Here is a 24,521-nt window from a genome sequence, read left to right as displayed (position 1 = left end):
ATTCCCCTAGTAAGTATGTTTTCATACTAAATATATACGTCTTCATACTTATAGCAGAAAACATACTTGGCTCATGCCTATATTAAATCATACTTATAACAGTTTGCATATCTGAAGTCAGCAGATTGCATACTAAGCTAGCTGAATATTAAGTATGGTTTCATGCTTATCAAAATGCTTATCACCATGCCCAGCTAGTATAATTTCATAATTATAGCAGAAGACATCATTGACCAAACACATTGTAAAATATTATTTCGATCAACAAAAATCTGAAATCTATTCTGTAGAAGTAAATACTAAGGAAAATAAAATAACGGGATCAAAATAAAAAAAAGCATGTAGTATTCGAACCCCTGCGGTTAACTTTTCCCGTTTAAATGGTACGCGCTCTACCAATTGAGCTATTTAATGATACTCGATTTGTTTGGGATAATTTAGACCATATCAATGTATGAGTTTTACGGTATGCAGACACAATAAAGATTTTAATACTATGTCTCTATACTGTTTACTGGCTTGCATACCGTACAATTTTCTATTTATGTCAAGTTTTGGAATCTAATTTGTGAAGAACAGGTCTGAATACCGTGGTTCTCTATTCAATAAGCCAATTATTATTGCATAAAACAAGTGAATTAGTTTTTAACACTTTTTATTCGTTTATAATGAATCTATAGTACAAAGGTGCACGTAGAATAACAACACCTCAATAGCTCAGTGGATAAGGAGACTGACAGTTAACGGAAGGGCGTGGGTTCAATTCCCGGCATTTTTTTTCCATTTTTTTTTTGTTTTAATTTGCTTTTGCCTATGAATAGGCCTCGTTGTCCGAGTCGTGGGTTCAGCCGCGTAACATGGGGCGCGCTTCGCGCGTCCTAAGCCGCGTAGCTGCCTCGTTGTACGAGGAAATGAACCAGTTCTAGGGAAAGACAATGTACGTGTGCATGGAGTTCGATAATGAACGATAAACCAAATCATATCTATTCAAATTCTTGAGACACCGCTAATTAAAATCTATACTCTCACAGATTTCTTTATTGATCATAATTATTTTTGTTAAAATTTGAACCGACGTAGGTGTCATCTGAGATTTTAAAAAGGGATAAGGTGCAGATTTTTTAAGTAAAAAAACAGGCGACAATGGGACTCGAACTCTAGATCTCGTGATCACAAAGCATTAACAAAACCACTATAAACTGTAGGAGGGCCGTTGTTAGTTGTGCAGATTTATTTATAATAAGTATAACGCTAACGGTCGACACAATCAGTTTAAAAAGAAATCAATGTAATTTTCTTTCTTTAAATTGTGTCGACCGTGGGGAAGTTAATGAATCCAAATTCCAAATTTATTTTTACAACCCTAAATACATTGCTAACAAATATATTCGGAGTAAACCGATAAAATTATGTCTATTTGATACGTTTCAGTTAAGTTTTCTATCACGCCACGGACCATACGTACATTGAATAACCTAATATACATTATAAATCGATTAACTGTTCAGAGAGTTCCTCGTGTCGCAGCGGTAGAGGCTGTGACTTGTGAACTATAATAGGTTATAATGATAGCAATGAGTTCGAATCTTCTGTAGTGCTATTTTTTAATAATATTACTTTTCCTATCCTCTTCTGTACGATATGTTTAAAAGCTTTTTTTACCTCAACTTCTTTCTTTCTTTCTTCCTTTCTTTCTTTCTTTCTTTCTTTCTTTCTTTCTTTCATTCTTTCTTGTTCATATTGTCAATTTACACTTCTTCTGAATTGTGTAGTTATCCAAATTTCTTTATACACACCTTGCTCCTAGCGAGTGTGGCTCCATACTTACATGTTAGCAATATTCCAAATTGGCCGATGTTTTTGCCCCCAAGCACTAAGTATGATATCATACTTATCGAAAGGACGATACGCACACAATTCCCCTAGTAAGTATGTTTTCATACTAAATATATACGTCTTCATACTTATAGCAGAAAACATACTTGGCTCATGCCTATATTAAATCATACTTATAACAGTTTGCATATCTGAAGTCAGCAGATTGCATACTAAGCTAGCTGAATATTAAGTATGGTTTCATGCTTATCAAAAGGCTTATCACCATGCCCAGCTAGTATAATTTCATAATTATAGCAGAAGACATCATTGACCAAACACATTGTAAAATATTATTTCGATCAACAAAAATATGAAATCTATTCTGTAGAAGTAAATACTAAGGAAAATAAAATAACGGGATCAAAATATAAAAAAAACATGTAGTATTCGAACCCCTGCGGTTAACTTTTCCCGTTTAAATGGTACGCGCTCTACCAATTGAGCTATTTAATGATACTCGATTTGTTTGGGATAATTTAGACCATATCAATGTATGAGTTTTACGGTATGCAGACACAATAAAGATTTTAATACTATGTCTCTATACTGTTTACTGGCTTGCATACCGTGCAATTTTCTATTTATGTCAAGTTTTGGAATCTAATTTGTGAAGAACAGGTCTGAATACCGTGGTTCTCTATTCAATAAGCCAATTATTATTGCATAAAACAAGTGGATTAGTTTTTAACACTTTTTATTCGTTTATAATGAATCTATAGTACAAAGGTAGATATTTGAAGGTTTCTTTGTACAAATCCAAATATTTGGGTTGATGTTATACGTACCTCAATGACAGTTTCGTGCTACGACTTAGCACTTTCTCAAATTGACTGACCAATTCCTGCACATCGTCGGCTGCTACCGGATGGAGCTGGCGTAGATGGCGCTGTTAGGACTTGGTCGTAAATATGCGGCAGAAAGTAATTCCCCTCGTCTCTGTTGAGTGTCTTGGCCCCCCTCTTTCTAATCCAGATGGCTTCTTTTATGTGTCTCCTCTTCCTGTTCTGTTCTCTGTCTTTGATTTGGGACTCCTCCCAACCGATTACATGGTTATGATCGGCCACGTGATCTGTGATAGCAGATTTATTCTCCTCCCCCGTAACGGAGGCCTGTCTTTGCGCTCTGGTATGGTATAAGCTTTCTTGGAAGCTTTGTCGGCTTCTGTTTTGTGTTCTTTGAGCCGTGTACCAAAGAGTCTCGATGTTTCTCCAATATATGATTTATCACAGTTAAGGCAGGGAATTTCGTAAACACAGTCAGATGTTTGCTTCACATCCCGCTTGTCCTTAGGATGGACCAGTATATTACGAAGAGTCTGGTGTGGCTTAAACGCGGTGTTGATGCCGTGTTTTTTAAAGACTCGCCTCACCCGTTGTGAGAGACCTTCTTTGTACGGAAGGACTACCATTCCCCTGGATTTAGTCTCTGATTGTTCTTTGCGTTGCGATTTGCTTTTGCTTTCCGTTTGTTTAAATGCCCAATCAGGGTAGCCACATAATTTTAGGGCCTCTTTGATTTTGATTTCTTCCTGAATTTTGTCTTCATCTTCTGTGATAACTTTATCTTTACGGTCCATTAATGTTTTTATGACACTGAGCTTGTGCTGCAATGGGTGATGGGAGTTAAAATATAAATACTGATCAGTAAGGGTCTTTTTGCGATATACCAAAAGCTTGATCGAACCATCTTGCTTTTTGACGATAAGAGTGTCGAGGAACGGAATTTGATGGTTATCCTCCGTTTCAAATGTGAATTTGATATTGTCCGTCTTATCAATTTGATTGATATGCGTGGTTAGTTGTTCTGCTGTATCTTTTTTCACAATCTCGAGCACATCGTCCACATATCTCTTCCATAAACGGGGCTTGATATCTAAAGGGGCTGATGCTATTGCTTCTTGTTCCAGCCATTCCATATAAAGGTTGGCTACGATGGGACTGACGGGGGAACCCATCGCAGTACCGAATTTTTGTTGATAGATTTGACCCAGCTCCATCCGGTAGAAGCCGACGATGTGCAGGAATTGGTCAGTCAATTTGAGAAAGTGCTAAGTCGTAGCACGAAACTGTCATTGAGGTACGTAACATCAACCCAAATATTTGGATTTGTACAAAGAAACCTTCAAATATCTATTTTACCAACAATCCTGATGAACGGAAGGGCGTGGGTTCAATTCCCGGCATTTTTTTTCCATTTGTTTTGTTTTAATTTGCTTTTGCCTATGAATAGGCCTCGTTGTCCGAGTCGTGGGTTCAGCCGCGTAACATGGGGCGCGCTTCGCGCGTCCTAAGCCGCGTAGCTGCCTCGTTGTCCGAGGAAATGAACCAGTTCTAGGTAAAGACAATGTACGTGTGCATGGAGTTCGATAATGAACGATAAACCAAATCATATCTATTCAAATTCTTGAGACACCGCTAATTAAAATCTATACTCTCACAGATTTCTTTATTGATCATAATTATTTTTGTTAAAATTTGAACCGACGTAGGTGTCATCTGAGATTTTAAAAAGGGATAAGGTGCAGATTTTTAAAGTAAAAAAACAGGCGACAATGGGACTCGAACTCTAGATCTCGTGATCACAAAGCATTAACAAAACCACTATACACTGTAGGAGGGCCGTTGTTAGTTGTGCAGATTTATTTATAATAAGTATAACGCTAACGGTCGACACAGTCAGTTTAAAAAGAAATCAATGTAATTTTCTTTCTTTAAATTTTGTCGACCGTGGGGAAGTTAATGAATCCAAATTCCAAATTTATTTTTACAACCCTAAATACATTGCCAACAAATATATTCGGAGTAAACCGATAAAATTTATATGTCTATTTGATACGTTTCAGTTAAGTTTTCTATCACGCCACGGACCATACGTACATTGAATAACTTAATATACATTATAAATCGATTAACTGTTCAGAGAGTTCCTCGTGTCGCAGCGGTAGAGGCTGTGACTTGTGAACTATAATAGGTTATAATGATAGCAATGAGTTCGAATCTTCTGTAGTGCTATTTTTTAATAATATTACTTTTCCTATCCTCTTCTGTACGATATGTTTAAAAGCTTTTTTTACCTCAACTTCTTTCTTTCTTTCTTTCTTTCTTTCTTTCTTTCTTTCTTTCTTTCTTTCTTTCTTTCTTTCTTTCTTTCTTTCTTTCTTTCTTTCATTCTTTCTTGTTCATATTGTCAATTTACACTTCTTCTGAATTGTGTAGTTATCCAAATTTCTTTATACACACCTTGCTCCTAGCGAGTGTGGCTCCATACTTACATGTTAGCAATATTCCAAATTGGCCGATGTTTTTGCCCCAAGCACTAAGTATGATATCATACTTATCGAAAGGACGATACACACACAATTCCCCTAGTAAGTATGTTTTCATACTAAACAAATACGTCTTCATACTTATAGCAGAAAACATACTTGGCTCATGCCTATATTAAATCATACTTCTAACAAAATATTTTTTCATTATAGATTTTTGAAAGTCTATTTTATTTTTCATTTGAGCATAATCTAGCAGTTGATGTTATTGTTGCAAACTGTGCGCACAGTAATAAAACAATAATTTGTTTAAAATATTTTGTTTTTCTGATGACTTGCAGTTAATGTAAGATTTCTATTTGTGTGGCTATAGTGTAAATGATGATGACGACGACGATGATGATGATGATGGTGATAATGATGATGGTTTAGATGATGATGATGATGATGATGATGATGATGTTGTTTTGTTTTTTGTTGTTGTTGTTGATGATGATGATGATGATGATGATGATGATGATGATGATGATGATGATGATGATGGATAATACAACTGATGTCAGATGATTATTAGAGTCGTGATGGTGACGATGATGGCAGTGATGAGGATTTAATTTAGTATGAAATTCTCAACCCCTTCCCGCACCCACCAGTCAATGTTGTTTTGATACTGAGACAGGAACGGACAATTGGTCTAGTATTGGCTCCAACATTGTTGGGGGGTTGTAAGCAATATGAAACATTAATGTTTGCCACTCATGTTACTTGTAATGTTTAAACAAAGAGCACGTTTCTATGGTATCACTCACAGCATGGAAATAGTAGACATGCTCACATTTTCGGCAAGCCCCACGTGTCAAGGCCAAATCGACTTTTACAATGTTTATTGAAGAGATAAGATATGCATAATCTTAGTTTGCGAGAAGATAAGAGGTCAAACGTTTCCATGTTAAAATAGAATTACATGCTAGGCATGTTTGTTCCTCTTTGTCGTTTGTGTATTAATTATCATCATCATCATCATCATCATCATCATCATCATCATCGTCATCATCATCATCATCATCATCATCATCATCATCATCATCATCGTCGTCATCATTATCATCATCATCATCATCGTCATCATCATCATCATCATCATCATCATCATCATCATCATCATCATCATCATCATCATCATCATCATCGTCATCATTATCATCATCATCGTCGTCGTCGTCGTCATCATCATCATATCATCATCACCATCATCATTACCTGACTACTAGCCACAACTGAAACCCATACCAAGGAAAATAAAATATCAATTTTGCTGCAAACCCTCAGAGAAAATTAATATACAAATATTTAAAATCGTGTTTTATTACAACGTATCTAATAATAATAGGAATTTACACACAACCATGACAACTGCTAAATTAAGCTGAAATGAAGAAAAAATAGACTATAAAAAAGTCTAAAATGAAAATAAATGTTGTTAATACGTATTTATATGGTCGAAGCCAACTGCTAACTATTAAAAGCCATATTTAACATGGACAATGTCCACTGGACATATGTGTTAGCTTGAAATAAACAAAAAAGTACGTACAAAAGGGAAAGAGAATATCTTTCGGATATATTATTATAGCAAGTTAACTTTTACCTTTGTAGTACAATCCAGAGGGTTGGTTGCCATATTGGGCGTCGCAATACCTTAAACCGATTTCTTTTATATTAATCCAGTTCGACATTACGTTATTTTAACCAGTGTGCATACTTATGTTTAATGGTTGTGCGAATTTAAACACACTTGTACAACTTACCACATTTCCAATAGTAACTTCATCCGTACTTGACAATCCCTGACTTCGAATAGCAAAGTAGTTTGATTTTCCAACTGCTTCAGTCAGTTCTTCTTTTGTACAGTCTAATTGTCCGAAGTCTACCTCCCACCATTTGTTAAGATACCAACCTATTATCATCCACACGTAGCCTTCGCCCGTCATATTCAGCTTAGAAGCCTAAACATGAAGGGGTGATCATGGTGATATGTTGGTATAATAAACACAAACTTCAGCACTTATTCTATTATTTGTTTAATTTGTTTGTTTGTTTGGATAAAGTGTCCTTTGGTCCAGTATGAAACAAAATGCTTAGCCACACTGCCTTATAAACCCTGCTGACCACGCACAGTGGCGTACCGTGGCCGCCCCAACCCCGGGGGGCTAAAGAAAATTCAATTTTGCCGCCCTTCCTCAACAGCCCGAAAAGGTTGACCCAATTTTTTCTCGGTCGTTTGAAAAGTGAAGAGCAAAAAAAAAAAAAATTTAAAAAAAGGGTTTCAGGCGTTAGCGCCCTACTAAAAGCAGCACATTTTGATGTATAGTACCATTTTTTCACCCATTTTTATGCTTTATCAAATTTTTCCGCCCTTTTTTATTTCCTAATTCTTTTTGCCACCCCTTCGTTTTTGCCGCCACTATTTTTACCGCCCCTTCTTCCGCCGCCCCTTCATTTTTGCCGCCCCTGCTTTTACCCCCCCCATACGCGCATGACGCAGAGCCTTGCAGACCTCTCCATGGACAGTAAATCGATAAACCAATTTTGGAAGTACAGTCTTTTCGGGAAGACAAACATAAATTCTTAATATCAATCTCACTACAAGATTGGCATAGCTTTTGACCATCAGGAAGTCCGTTAAGTCTTGCCAAAGACTGATTGTTGATATAGGCCATTACAAAAGGCAGTCTATTAAACAATTCAAGTTACATATTTAGAAGGTACGGTTACAATAACATTTATAAAATACTATCATATTTTATTTGTGTTGTTTTTGCTCAGTAAATTAATCTCAATACCAGAAATGACAATAACAAAATAAGGTCCAAAGTGGATACCTCTTTCCTCGCTAATCTATCAACTTTAAAGAAAAACAATACGTTCTTTTACCATACGTTATGAAAACAATGTGACCATTTTCGTTATGCATGACTACAGAGTTAAACAATAAACGCGGATTGATACTGATAGCATAAAAAAGTACCGCGATTGTTTTATTTATCGTACATATTGTTCAACCAAATTGTAAACATTTTACTTTTCTTATTGGATTTCAACAACATTCTATAATATCAATAAATTGTACCCTGGTGCTTGGGCGTGACCCCGATAACAAATACACTCTTAAATATATTTTACTCAACTTGAGTAAAAAGGTCACTACTGAACTGACATATTGAGTAACATTTATTCAAATTGGGTAAATAATACCCAACATTTAGCTCATATTAATAAATAATACCATCAATGCTTGGTACTATTGATCAATATGAGCTCAATGTTGGGTATTATTTACCCAATTTGAGTAATGTTCTACTCATTTTGTTGAGTAGAATAACTCTAAGAGTGTAGCAACATTATTTCCTTATATACTAGCAACACGTTTGTAGATTATATTTTTAGGGGTATTTCAAGCTCCACGTCTTTGGTTTTTTACTAGTCTACCAACACCAACAATTTGCAGGAGTCATAAATTCATCGATTGAAGAGTTTCACACTGGAGAAAATGCTTTCTTCCCTTACCTTCTAACACACTAACGGATAGGACCTTGATTTAGTGGTGTGCATCCTATAACTATATATACCTAATTAAAGTTACAAGTACCTACGTACCTCACAGAATACTCTCTGAGCCTGATCAGCATACATCAATGCAACTATTATCTTTGCATCTTGTTTCTGCAATGACAAATAGAGAAATAACAACAGCATGATATTTTCACAAAATATTGTTAAACTATATTAAGAATGGAATTCCACGTTTTAGATATTTCGAAATTTATAAAAATATTATGTTATTAAAGAAATAATTAATCAAGATAGCATTTAATATTTGTATGTAATTAATTAAGCAATAAAATGTAACCATATTAACAATGTAACTCCACGTTTTAGATATTTCGAAATTTATAAAAATATGTGACCGTACACCACGAATGAGCCGTAAATGTCCTCAATTGTATTCTGAGTTACAGTGTAAAATGGGCATGAAGGTCGTATTCATAGGTACCTCAATTTGGTGCTACGTGTACCTCATTTAATGAGATACACGTAGCACCAAATTGAAATACCTATGAATACGACCTTCATGCCCATTTTACACTGTAACTCAGAATACAATTGAGGACATTTACGGCTCATTCGTGGTGTACGGTCACATATTATGTTATTAAAGAAAATGATTAATCAAAATAGCATTTAGATTTTTGTATGTAAATAATTAAGCAATAAAATATTACCATTTAATTATAATAAATTAGTTGATAATTCGTAAATCACGAGTGTGGAGGCATTATGGTTTATAATTGATAGACTAGGGTTATAATATATTCTAGGGCTTGATTGAATTGATGTCGAATTCGTAAATCACGAGTGTGGAGGCATTATGGTTTATAATTGATAGACTAGGGTTATAATATATTCTAGGGCTTCATTGAATTGATGTCGAATCACGGTGCCTATAAGATATGAGAACGTTACCATAGTTACATGTATAAACTAATGGAAACATCTTTGTTGAACAATATCAGCATTGCACATACTGTGCAACTAGTACTTAGACCCTAATGCTTACCTTAAGACTTTCAATTTGATTTTTCGGATTATCAACAAAGCTTTCAGAACTAATCAAAGTAATGTTGGCTTCTTTCAATTCGCTCACCAGATCATCCACCGTCTGAAATTAAGCGTCCACAAAATGTTATAAAATAGGACCCAATGGTGCCCCATATGCGAGAACTCATTCATCATGTCAGGAAGATAAATAACAGGCAAATAGGTGGGCATTTTGACCATCCACTAAAAGTAACCTGCTAATTGCCCAAAATTACCCACCATATATTTATCATGAAAATAGTACCATTTTTTGTTTTTATTTTTTTTGTTAAAAATAACGTTACTGTTAATAACATATGCCATATTTGGTTGAAGTTCAGTTACAACGTCGAAACAGGAAGTCATATCACTGCGTACACAATAGGTTAAATACCACTAATTATGTATTACACGGGTTTCAATGGGAAAATGCCTAATTTCGGATGGAATTTTCTCATATTCAGAACTCTCACAGTTCAATGCCACCAAAATCAGGTGAAACTATATGATTTAGATGCCAAATGATCAAAAATTCAACACAGGTTGACCTGAGACTTGTTTTAACGCACTGAACCGTAAATACCTTAAAATGACAGTGCGTCCTCGAAGCTGAAAGTTACAATATGATAGGGCGACTATTTACTAAAAACCGAAGCCGTGCGTATGAATTTTGGTACTATTACATCAAAAATGTCATATAATGAGAGAAAATGTACCAATCAAACTCTAAAAAGTACTTTTTTGGCTATATAACTTGATCAATTTCAGCGATTTTAATGCAGTCTTTTCGAATGCCATGAAAACAAATAGCTCATCGTATTTCAATGTATCGTCCAGGCCTATTAGTGGTCTTTAACCAATAGTATAGGAAGGTAAGATTATTAACATTATTTTGACCAATTTCCTTACAATCACCTTTCGACTGTGATTCTACCTACGTGTATCCTATTATTGTATGGAACATTATGTATTTATTTATTATAAGAATTGGCAAAATAATACAGCTAGGCAATTGGTCAACATAACTTCAAAACAGCATTTATTTGATGTGAGTAATTTTATCTGTTAATATTTCGTCCTTACTGGGTACTTTTATTTATTATAAATCAAAACGTACATACCGATACACAAAATTATAATAGGAACATGTAGCAAAATCTAGCAGTTAATTCCAAGTTGTTGTACAAGCCATTTCAATTTTATACGAGAACATTCTTAATTGCGTTAGTTGATGTTAACATTCGTTCCTCATGAATACCTTATTTGCGTATTTTGCACATAATTGTGCCTAGATCAGGTTTATTATGCAAACATAATTATTCAACCCAATTGAAGAAATGAAAAACGTTAAGAATGAAGATTCTCTTAAAAGCCAATATTAACAAGACGTTACTGTAAGCAACGAGACATAATTGATCATATTTCTGGTATTATAGGCTAATTTTTTTTTATGGAATAGGGGTTGAGAGGCTGGAAGTGCTTTATAGACTGCTTTATAGAGTTTTGATTGACTGACTAGCTACCCATAACGTCACATAACAATAACGATTTATATGGCGCTTAAGGGGGCTGTTAGCTAAGAAGGCATTTTTGGCTATTTTGGACTTTTTGGATAAACAATTATCACTGGTGCATGGTGTATACCTACAACAATTCTCAACTCAAAAATCTATTTTTTTTCGTCGCCGCATCTACCGTTCCCATGGTAACGGCTGCCATGTTGGATTTTTATACACTTAGTTATTCAAGTTTTTCAGAAAAATTAAAACAACAATGAGTCTGAAACCACCAATATTTAACCGTTTGAAGCATAATAAAACGCATTTTAAAAATGACTAATAATAGCCAGGTGAGGAATTATGAAATATAGTATATATATACTAGAATATAAATTTGTTGAAGCAAAAATAATAATAAAGTTAATAAATGTGAAATTATGATTGTAATTGCCAGGTAAATATTTTTGTTAGTAATTATTTTACATATCGCACCTTGAAAAACAATAAAATACATTAAAATTCAAATGCATGGATAAGAATAGGAAACGAACGAATTTTACCATATATCTCGACACTTTATTCACTTCAAATAGCCGAAACTTGGCAATGCAACATCCGATTTTAATGGGGTGAAAAATATTTTAAAGCTAAAACTCTGCTGAATTTAATAAGTAGCAAAACTCAAATTACACATATATGCTCATTTTAGTCATTTTCTTAGCTAACAGCCCCGTTAAGATTTCACACCACCAATTTTGGCAACATTGGATTGGTCGTCATTAGTAATGTTAAATACTGCAAATGTACCACGGATGGGAGAGATTGAATAAATTTACATGATTTTTAGCAGCATTTTCTTTACAGAAACACTGCTATGATTTTGCATGTAAAATAGGTAATTCTCGGACATCGTAGACTTCGAGGGTCGGCCGTAAAAAATAATGACACTCAGCCTATATTTCTCCCAGCCAGAGTGATCAGGCAAGTTTGGGGGAGGCTTATGATTTCACTAATAATTCATAATTTATAATTCAATACTTATAATTCATGACTGTAAACTGATGTAAGCCTAATATTCCAATAGTCCAAGTCTTGTTATGATAGTTGGATAAAACATCCCATGGGACCTCTGAAAAGTAAAGTCTTGAGTGTCGTGAGCGGTGGAACATGACATCAGAGGTCAATGACCTCAAATTTGACCCGTTTTCCTGTATAATTCGTTTTATGTATGCCATGTATTTACAACAGTCTCGAATTTCACATTTTTGGTGTCAAATGAAAGATATGGAAATTATCTATCTAAAAAACAAAAAACAATATCCATGAGATTTCACAATGTTTCAACCCTAATTTTTAGCCAAAAAAAATGTACCCATATTTTGCAAATTGGCCTTACATAAAACTTATAATTTCCTGAAAAGTGTGGGTGTATTTACTTAAACATTCTTACTCAAAAACTGACCCATTATGTTCACAAACAGATGACCAAAACAATTATCATAACAAGACACCTGGTCGTTTTTGTCAGAGACACAATGATTCTGCTTGAAAAAAATATTACCAGCTATCTTGCTCAAATTATGTTCAAAATAAGTTAAATATATTAAAATAGTCTCAAATTAAGGACAGAAACATGCTGGATCATTCATCTATATGTAATTAGTAAACTACCTTATTTTTGATGTGGTTATATAATGCAAATTCTTAGACACGTAATGTGATTGGATAATCGCATGCTATTGGGTGTCGTCTATCAGGCTGTAGACGAACCCACGTCGTCATGAGTGTTGATAACGCGTAAAACGCTCATAGAGGCGCATGTATATATCGCGTTGTATGCGAAGACGCAGTGCGGAATACTCGCACGCACTAGCAGTACGCGCAAGTTGTAATCAAGTATCGTTCATTTTAGAAAAAGTGGAGTTTTTATGACGGTAACTTAATTCGCTGTCGTAGTGCAGGTTAGTAACCATTGGTTACTGCTCCAAGCCTGGGCTCATACACCTGTTCCGAATTTTGATATGCCATAGGCTTTGTGTTGTGATCATTTCGATCAGTGTTTCGTAACAAAGAAAGCGTGATCCAGTTGGCCTAGCAACGGTCATATTGTAACGTGCACTACGACTATTGGACCTGTCTATCGTCTATCACACGGTAGAGGATAGTCAAAATAAAAATTCCTATCGTTTATTCTCTGAATATTGGATGTATTTAATAAATTGAAATGAACTTGACCTAGCTGCAAATGAAAGTATATTTTCATAATACACATGATAAATAAGCAGTTCGTTTTCAAAATATTTTGTCAGTCCATATCATTATTATTATTAAGGTAACGCCATCCTTAAACAAATCTATTCAGGCTCATTATTCATATCATGTTAACCATAACTTTGATACTGTTAGTTTTCGGAGGAAAAAAAAAAAAAAAAACTACCTGCAGATGTTTAAGTAGGAAAAATCACAAAAGTGTAATAATTAAATATTACAAACAACAAAAACATATAAGGACCATTTAGGGATAGAGTCCACCTTTGGTCGAAACGTTTTTCGAAACTGTCGACCACACATCCCAGCTACGGACCTGAATTATATTAATTACATTTGCCCTCCCAGTACATTATTGTCCATAGTTTGCGATTTTTAAAACGTCTAACCTTAATCCTATTTAATCACGCACTAAACGGAATCATCAAAACTGTTCAGGCTGTCATAATTATTCATGACTTTCCTCGGCATGCGCTGAAGGTCATATTGACGCAAATCTAATACACCTTGGCATAACTATTCATGAAGATAACATTTATCTCAAAGATCAGTTTCCCGCAACGTTTTAAAACGTTCAATAGCTAAGATATTTCACATGCGTTTTCATTTTTTTTCAATATTGTTCGCAAAAGACTGAACAATACAACTTATAAACACGCTAACTAGTGACTCACATATAGTTGAAAAGTATAGTTACTCACCAATGAAAATAATTCATAATTTTCATGTATTGTTGCAACCCTTGTCCAACCAAATTCCTTCATAATTGCTACACGTGCTGGATTGAGTGATTGTTCTGTGGGATATGTCCTGTAGAATATCGGATACTTCACACGATTGGACAACGCCGGGGAGCTTGATGTTGGAGATAACTGACAAAACACGTTATTAAATTTTGAAATTATTGCACATTTATACAATAACAATACGATACTTCATGTAAAAAAAGGCAATACCTGTAAAACGTATTTCGAACTAAATGCATTTTACTCAAAATCTAAAAATATTGACCACAAAGGCAGTAAATAATACAATTGGTCGCACTATTTATTTTACTGTCAAAAGGTGATAACAAAAATATTTTAGTAGAGGTGCACAGCATGATGTCAGCTCTGGCTGTGTTGTGATTCAGATCTTGTTTTGTATCTAATACTAGTGGCAGTCACCCTTACCTAAAAAACTAGCATTCCCTTAGCACTCACTAGGCATTCCATTGAATGGTAAAGAACCGGTAATGAATGCCTAAATGGTGAATGCCTCCAATACTATAACATTGAGTTAATAGGCGGTTGTTAGCACTCAACCGCCTGTTTGCTAGCCCTCAACCGCTTATAGCGGTTCATAAGTGGTTCATAAGCCCTCCTCAGAGGCGAAATATGTAAATGAGCTAAGCACTCGAACCACTAAGGAGGCATTCGAACCACCAAGGAGGCATTCAAACCACCTAGCATTTAAACCACCTAGGAAGCATTCGAACCGCTTGGGAAGCATTCCAACCGCCTAGGAAGCATTCCAACCGCTAGGAAGCATTCCAACCGCTAGGAAGCATACCAACTGCCTCAGAAGCATTCCAACCGCCTACAGGTTAGCACTCGAACCACTTATTTAGCCCTCAACCGCTACTAGTGGTTCGTAAGTGGTTCATAAGCCCTCCTCTGAGGCGAAATATGTAAATGAGCTAGGCCCTCGAACCACCAACCGCCTATGAAGCACTCCAACCGCCAATGAAATTTCCAATCGCCTCAGAAGCATTCATTCCAACCGCCTATAGGCATTCCAACCGCTTATAGGTATTCCAACCACTTACAGGTGAAGCACTTGAACCACTCTAATTATATAACTATGCTGGCTAAGCAATTATACGAGAGTGACAAATAGGAATATAATGCACTGCAGAAAATCGCACATGGTAAGCCCAGAATATACTCCATTTTTTATCCATTGTGACAGACGCAGAGGCATTTTAGTTCAGTACAGCGTCTGTCTTTGTCCAGTCTATGATATTTTTAGTGTAGACACTAGCGGAGATGTGACTCCAAGTTCTTCTGGTTGAACAATATAATTGTCAAATCAGCTTAGAATTCAGTGTTGACATTTTGTCTTTTGTCTATGGAAAAAAGTGAGTAAATTTGAGGCTTGGGCCTTCCAATTCAAATGCGAACTATGCTTCAATGAATTCCCATCACATAAAGGTAGTTGCTTTAGCCCTCTAATTAGGCGGTTGTATCAGCCCTTGAATGAATATATCAGAATCAAAGGATACCATTATTATTATTGTCTCAATTAACACACAAACCATATGCAAACACCAGAAAGCTGGCCACTGCTATGGTTGTTATATAGTTTATCTTTTTTATTCTTTGATGTAATTCTCCAAATTGACTCCTGGAAACAAATTAAATAATTCTTATCAACAACTGTGGAGGTCCAAACTCCAAACTATTCCCTTCATAATAAATGAAGTCAAAATTGAAAAAAAGACAATTTCCCCTAATTTTGCGCCATATGAGTGCTTTTTTTAGTGGATTTGTGTGTGGTATAAATGTACACTATTATTATTAATGTTAATAATAATGCCCCAATATGCTAACTAGCTCCTCCTTCCTAACACTAGACCATTCCATATTTCAAGAAACTGCCTACATAAAAACCTATATTCAAAGTTACATCTAGTCATATAAGCTTACCTATACTTACACCATCCATATTGTGGCATATTATTGCACACAAAGATAACTATACATGGATCCCATACATGTATGATGTTGTCCACATAATATGCATTGTCATGTAACATCCCAAATGTAAAGAGTGAAAATAAGGCCTATAATAAAGCTGGAAACATGAAAGGATTAAGATTCAATCATCTCTGCATTTACACCAGTTCAAAATGGCAGTTAGGAATATATTCCCATCATGCACCTGTTTGACCCTTGGGTCAACCACTAAGGAATGCTAGTCAAGGCTATTAGCAGAATGCCTAATTGAATGGAATGCCTATTACTTAGAAATTTTTTAACCGAATGCCTAATACTTAGAAATTTTTCAGTGGAATGCCTATTACTTAAGAATTTTTTAACCGAATGCCTAATACTTAGAAATTTTTCAGTGGAATGCCTATTACTTAAGAATTTTTTTAACCGAATGCCTATGACTTATCCGAATGCCACTGAGTGCCTATAGCAAACCGCCTACTCCTAGAATGCCTAAGTTATGAATGCTTAAGAATGCCTAAGTTAATAGTATTGAGCTTTAACGAGGACTTAATGAGTAAATAGGCATTCGGTAGCATTCTTGTGAGGCATTTGGAATGCCTGTGAACCAGCTATATAGGCATTCATTAGCTGCTGAGTGCTAGTGACCACCTAGTACCGCTATCCTTGGCACTCGAGGGCTTGGCGAATACCTACAGAATGCCAAATAGGCATTCATGTTTGGTAAGGGCAGTATACCAAAATTCACTTGCTCCAATTAAGATATACTTTGAGCAGTGGGTAATAGTATTCAAGAGATGTTGACCACACCAACTAGAATTCTCTCTACTTTATGCAAATTTTCTTTTGATATTAACATTTTTGGGATTCACAATGAATTTGTCACTGGATTTTAATATGTGACCCGTTCTGACAAAATCAGGAGCAAATCGTATTGTTGACATTTCATAATTTGAATATAATTGTAAGCACTAGACAATAAGCTTTAAAATAACACCAAAATTATATAAATAGCATCAACAATATTCAAGATATGGATAATTTTTTAAATGATACCTTCATATTTTTGCAAAATTGATATTCTGAGTAATGGGCCAATTAGTTGCCTGTCTTACACGGGATTGAATAGGGATTATCATAGTCCAACTGTTATTTATTAATTAAATAAGCCTCTTGATAAGAATTTTCAAGGATTTCAAAGTCCACTGTGAACTAAGAATTCCAAGATTAGATTTTTTTTATTGGAATGTCATCTTTAAAGGTCTATATTACTCAAAAACATGTCTGGCGACTTGTTTCGGGTTTTGTTAGAGCTGGTCACATATATGAAGGCAATTTTAAAAAGCGTGAACGTCATATTGTAACATTTGCACCTGAGCACGCCCTCAATGTTTTTCAAAAGTATGTTATTTATACGATTGTAATGCACTCTGGTAAACTAGATTACCCTGATCCTGAGTTTGAAAAAAAAAAAAGCCCGACTGACCAAGACGGTTAATTATTACGATCAAAATATTTGTCGAACAATATGTTTTTTGTTTATCATGTTTATAACCCGGAAATTTTCTTTGTATTGCCTTGTTTTTCGAACAAAAATTAAAAGGGTACATATCTTTTATGAAAATGTTACAATATGGCTTAATGTATCAGTGGAAAATATAAACACACGAAATGGACAAGAATAAAGCAGTGTGCATCGGCTAACCTTTCTAATATCATTCATTTATGCCAATTTCATTGTGCTCATAAGATTTATTTGACTGATTAAAAAATAATAAATGTTAAAATACAATTGTCTTATCTCGACATTACTTCAGTTTCAAGGAAATACTGTTCAATTGTAAGCTACACTATACATTTGCCATTAATACCATACACTGTTTATTCGTCGTCGTTGTTTGATGAAAAGACAACAGAATTCAATTAAAATGTAAATCATTTAATGACATTCAAATCTGTGCATCAAAGGATGGATCTTACCGATATTAGATTCCAATAGTGTGCAGTACCAGCGATAGCCTCAGAACCAACTGAACAGCCTCCTCCTAAAATCATAATCTTCTGTGGTTCACGGTATATCTGATCGAAAAACACTCGGCTGCTTAATCCCGGACTACACTGTTGCCATAAAATTAAAACAATACATATTTTAAGAAATATATTGAATGTTTATGAGTACAAATTAAAAAAAATGCAAGATTATTACGAACGGTGGCATTGTTTCATAGTTTTTTATAATTGTATTATATTTGCAATTTGATGGAAAATGGGCTAAAATCAAATGCAATTCATAGATGTGGCACAAGTCTAAGCACTCAAAATCTTGATTATAGGCTAAGATGAACTTCAACATTTTAATAATTTATGTTATTTTTGATAGTAGGTTATGAAAAGAGGTTCACCAAAAATTTGAATACATAAATTGATTAGTCTTAGTGCAAGGCTTGATTGTCACGGCATACAAAAACATGTCTTGGGCCTTATTTCCCAAAAATTGACCAAAACTTTTAATTTAACTTGTTTCATTTAGGCAAAATAGGATAATATTTTTTTAATCCCAAAAAATTAATATGAGTAATATCTATCAAATATAATTAAAAACAAAGAATCAAACAGTTTCCTCTTGAATATGGTCAAGGACTGTTACTAGCCCCAATTTGGTGTATCCTCGAATATAAATCTGGACATTTCACAATTTGTAACCAACTTGATCGAATTCTCTCTCTTTCAGGGCAATTTGATTAAGGAAAACACTTCCTGACTTAATAACCCCTATGACATGTGAAGTTAAATATATATACGATAATATTAAATATTTATGGTCAAAGTGACCCAAATTGCTTCATTATATGCGGCGGTAATTGTTATATCGAAAACACCCCGCCTTTTAATATTAAATTGTATCTAGAATCGCTCGAATTAATGAAATTTGTGAGTTTTTCAGTACCTTTCTTGCTTTCCCTTTTGATCTTTACCTTCCTTTCATTGTTTTCTGCATTCAATCTCATGTTCCCTTCTTTTCTTTCTTTCTTTCTTTCTTTCTTTCTTTCTTTCTTTCTTTCTTTCTTTCTTTCTTTCTTTCTTTCTTTCTTTCTTTCTTTCTTTCTTTCTTTCTTTCTTTCTTTCTTTCTTTCTTAATTTCTTTCTTAATTTCTTTCTTAATTTCTTTCTTAATTTCTTTCTTTCCTTTCTTTCTTTCTTTCTTTCTTTCTTTCTTTCTTTCTTTCTTTCTTTCTTTCTTTCTTTCTTTTTTTCTTTCTTTCTTTCTTTCTTTCTTTCTTTCTTTCTTTCTTTGTTACTATTTTTGGTATTTTTTATTTTTATAATTTTATTTATTTATTTACGTATTCGTGTACTTAATGCTTGGACCGATCTTTCTCTTTTTATTGAACTATATAGATTGATTTGTTTCTTTTTATTTCTTCATTAAGGTTTCTATTACTATTGCAGTATAAAATATTCAGCCTATACACTGTATATCATTGTAATATCTTTCTTTCTTTCTTTCTTTCTTTCTTTCTTTCTTTCTTTCTTTCTTTCTTTCTTTCTTTCTTTCTTTCTTTGTTTGTTACTATTTGTGGTATTTTTTATTTTTATAATTTTATTTATTTATTTACGTATTCGTGTAGCCTACTTAATGCTTGGACCGATCTTTCTCTTTTTATTGAACTATATAGATTGATTTGTTTCTTTTTATTTCTTCATTAAGGTTTCTATTACTATTGCAGTATAAAATATTCCTATATACAGCCTATACACTGTATATCATTGTAATATCTTTTTTTAATTATATTTAAATTATTTTATATTATATTTTTCTAATATATTTATGATAATGAAATTTTCAGATAGTTACTTTTAAGTTGTTAACTAATATAAACTATTTAAAATTACATTTCAGGAGAGCTTACATGTAGGTAGGGTATTTGAAGACCTCATTATTATGACTGCTTTTATATGTGGATAATATAAAAAAAATACCATGATGATATTAACAATTAAACAAATTCTAAAAGCTTTAAGGGCTGGTGTATGAACGTTTGGACAGTATTTATTGTGGGAAATAAGAGCACATCAGACATATCGAATTGCATTCTGAATACGAAGAATGTCCTTCTGATATCAAATAATTTTTTTTTAATTCGCAATGTAATACCCATTTTATGGCAAATGATTAAAATTGTTATTTTGATATTTAACAGTACTCAAGTAAATTTTATAAATCTGATGATTTATACTTAAAGTGTATGTAGATGGGATGAAAAGCCGACGATCAATTGAAAATTTTGACCTTTCGTATTGCAGATGTGAATTATTTTCCCAAAACACCAAAAAAAAATAGGCTTTTTGGGGAAAAAGGTCCATATCTTCAATATGAAAGGTCAAAATTTTCAATTGATCGTCGGCTTTTTCTCCCAGCTACATACACTTTAAGAATATATCGTTAGATTCATAAAATTTACTTCGAGGACTGTTATATCAAAAATGTGAAAAATATCAAATTTTAATAATTTGTCATAAAATTTGTATGGTATCGTGAATTTCAAAAATTGAAAATTATTTGATATCAGAAAGACATTCTTCGTATTCAGAATGCAATTCGATGTCTAATGTGCTCTCATGTCCCACAAAAAATACTGTCGAAACGCTCAAAACGCTCATTCCAGATCCCTTAATCTATCAATCAGTAGCGTAACAACACAAACATTGACATTTAGTTGCAGGGCTGCCTGAGATGAGCTTTGATTTTGTGCTTGGAACTGAACATAAGTTTAGATATAATAAGGTATTACCCAATTTTCATGTAGCGTAACAATACAAACAACAATATTTAATTGTAGGGCTACATGTGATGAGCCTTGACATTGTGCTTGGAAGTGGACATGATTTTATATCTAATAAGAAAGAAACACACTCTAAAAGCTTTTATTTGTGGTATAGCAATAATATTTTTTCGCTACCTTGGTCGGATTAATATGCTTAATAATAATTAATTTCAGATAATAATATAAAGCCAAAAGATAACGTTCTTAAAATTTAAATTTTCGCAAAATATAGAGATACAAAAGAAAGTAAATTAACAAGAATGAAATGTTACCTTAATTCAATGTTGCGCTTCAAATAATACCAAGAAAAGCCTGTTTTATTACCATGTTATCAGCATTGTAATATTGTGAGGAAATTTACAATTATAAGATATTTCATTTTGCCTCTACATTATCTGATATCAATTCCAGTTGCCCCTGCCATATGAAGGAATAAACAAATATAATTTCAACTGATTTTCAAAATCAAGACAACAGTTATGATGTAGTGTAAAGTGTTGTGAATCTCCATTGTTAAATTGTGTAAATCAGAAGTCACGAGCAGGCTGAACACAAGTTTACCATGTTTTAAAAAATACTGTAAACCCTCATTTAAAGTCGGGAAGACATTCTTCTGTGGTTCACCAAAGAACCAATAACTTTGCTGTGGATTTACAAATTTCAAAACCTAGCTTCAGATGACCTGGTATACATATCCAGTGTTAAAATCATGCAACTCTATTAATGCTATCACATGTTATGAGCAGTTGAACACAATTATACCATGTTTTAGAATTTATAGAGATGTAATGTACTCAAAGATGTTTTACTTTAGTAAAACCTAGATACGCTGATGCCTATACTGATGCACGGCAGTGAACGTAACCGTTCCGGCTGAAATCCAGAAATGACGTCATTTGTTCTGGTGCTGCCACTTCCGGGTAACGCGGGAGAAGAACATGCCTTTTGCAAACAAAATGGCCGACTCGTCCCGGACCCTTTCCAGCGAAAATACAGCTTATTTAGCCAATGTGAACATGGGTCATCGCAAGAAATATTTTCCTATGCATATTGGACTAACACCTCAGCTATATGGTATTTCACGATATAACAGTAATTAAAAGAAAACTGCAAACGTTCGTTCGTCGGATGTTTGACGAAGTGACCAGCTCTAATGACGTCACTATGTAAACAACATAGAGGTATAAATAATTAATTAGGTAATACCAAATATGGAGGTATCCAAAAGTATGCTAATTAGAACAGGTTAGAAGGCACGACGAATCAGAATACGATTCTGGTATCCAGTTCTATGCAAAACATGTAAACTTATGCGACTCTTGTGTATACCGACCTCTGTGAATGTACTACAGTGCATGTTAAGGGTAATTTTTCAGTCAAGATATTGCTCTGAATAAAAAAAAAAGGATGATTTCTCTATGAATTGAACCGCATATGAATGACAATTGTGGTTTTAAAAGACGGGTTCTTGCAACTTTTAAAACATGAAAAAATTTGGCTACTGCATGTAACAGGCAATTACATCAAACACTACAGATGGATAACATGTCGTTTTCCAACTATTATTTTAAAATTAAAAGAAAAAAAGTGGCCTGGACGAAATTTTAATCCAATCAGAAATTTAAACCACATTACGTAATATCATTTGTTTTGTCTTGTTAAAAAAATAAAAACTAGCATGTACTATGTTGGACATTTAGTTACCTAGATATCACATGTAACCCTGGATATCTCGAAATGCCCAAGTGAACCCATTAGGCACCCGTCAACTTCTTCATCTGCACACCGAAAACTATCATTTAAAGAAAACCTAATGTATGATAGTTATAACCAAGTTTACACTTAGGGCGATGGTGCAATAGTTTTTAAATACATCGAATGCACGAAGAATACAAACCAGAGATTTTGATTTGCCAACATGCATGCCTAATTTTAAATGACATGTTTGCCAACCTTCCATGACCAGTTATTTCTGAAATTAATATATTATAATTCTTAGAATATTCAAAACATTGTCCATATTAACTTACCTGCGTATCATTCCATACGATCTTCAAATCATAGTCAGCCAGCAAATCTTCTCTAGCGTTAATATGTTTTAAGGCGAGATCTATCCCCGGCACTAATCCACTTCCATCCCACCCTCCACTGAAAGGGAGTAGTCCGCCAATATACAGCGGTATCTTCATCCCTCCATCTGATTGAGATGAATTTGTTGTTTGCCCGTTTATTGTCAATAACATCACATACAAAAGTGTCACGATAAGCATATTTTTGTTAACAGAAAATAACATTTTACTTTTTTTTAAATTTAAAGTTAGCTCGTAAGTCAAATATGGCGAGTATATAGAAGTACCCAACACATTAATAGACATCGGTCGTCATCTCGGTATCAATCTCGACTGTCCGTCTCACGAGCAACTGATTTATCATATTAGTGTCATTTCATGTCTCAGTAATGTGGAGAGGCGCTATGATCAGTGGCGGCGCCATGAATTTTTTTTTTTGGGGGGCATTCGGGGAAAAGTGAATTGCAGGGGGGGGGCAAAATTAACAGTTGCCGCATAAAGTGCCACTGGCTATGAAATATCTACACAACAATAACACTTACAATCGGGGTACTACAGTGGAGCCAGGGCACTGTGACGTATGGGAAGGGCGACAATAGAGAAGGAAAATGCAGTGTTTCATTGTTTTAAATGAGACACAGAGCGACAACCAATCAGACAGCGAGCAGAAAAAAATATAGGAGCAAAGTTAAACATTATTTGATTAAATGACAAAAATAACGAAAATAAGAGTAGGCTATAACAATGATTTATTTCGGGTTTTTTCATATATCAATGTATCTGCATTAATAAATAAGTAGGATAATAAATTATTATTATTATTATTATTATTAGTAGTAGTGTTATTATTATTATTATTATTATTATTATTATTATTATTATTATTATTATTATTATTATTATTATTATTATTATTGGTTATTCAAGTATACGTTTTATATAAAGTGATTTAGATATTCCCCTTTATCATTAAGGTATTTAATTTCTTCATTAGAAAACAGATAAGAAATCATAATACTGTTGTTGGCACAGGTAGGTAGACATTATATTGACATTCCGATAATAGTTCAAGGTCAATTGGACTACTACACTACGCACAACAATCTGGATTGATATGAAACCACACGATCGCCCTGGCATACATAACTCGTATCAGAGTCGATTTCACTGCAACTGTGTGAAGTCTGTGTTGAATCACATATTTTTTTCAACCGATCACAGATTTTTGTCTCTAAGCAGTATGCAGACTGTTTAGTATACGTAAAATACTTGATATAACATATCTACGTTATTTAATCTATATATTACCATTCTATTTCCAGTAATGTTTAAGTTCTAACGAATGTTTGATGACGTAAAATCGA

At 34.0% G+C, this 24,521-nt stretch overlaps 1 protein-coding gene across 1 annotated transcript in view; it reads right to left on the bottom strand.

Annotated features, from left to right (window-relative positions):
- The window catches only part of LOC140167740 (gamma-aminobutyric acid type B receptor subunit 1-like), a 36,221-nt gene extending 12,731 nt beyond the window's left edge, over nucleotides 1–23,490 (bottom strand). The window contains exons 1-6 of the mRNA XM_072191035.1: nucleotides 23,119–23,490; nucleotides 18,243–18,380; nucleotides 14,250–14,420; nucleotides 9,762–9,863; nucleotides 8,801–8,866; nucleotides 6,952–7,149 (exon numbers count right to left, since the gene is read on the bottom strand). Of these exons, the coding sequence (XP_072047136.1) occupies nucleotides 6,952–7,149; nucleotides 8,801–8,866; nucleotides 9,762–9,863; nucleotides 14,250–14,420; nucleotides 18,243–18,380; nucleotides 23,119–23,463 (1,020 nt within the window). The 5' untranslated portion in view covers nucleotides 23,464–23,490. The remainder of the gene's footprint in view (nucleotides 1–6,951; nucleotides 7,150–8,800; nucleotides 8,867–9,761; nucleotides 9,864–14,249; nucleotides 14,421–18,242; nucleotides 18,381–23,118) is intronic.
- Nucleotides 23,491–24,521: the final 1,031 nt, after the last annotated feature.

This window comes from Amphiura filiformis, chromosome 13 (assembly GCF_039555335.1).
Source record: "Amphiura filiformis chromosome 13, Afil_fr2py, whole genome shotgun sequence".
NCBI lineage: Eukaryota > Metazoa > Echinodermata > Ophiuroidea > Amphilepidida > Amphiuridae > Amphiura > Amphiura filiformis.
Note: the sequence above shows the minus strand (reverse complement) of the source record. Positions and strands in the feature narration are given on the sequence as shown.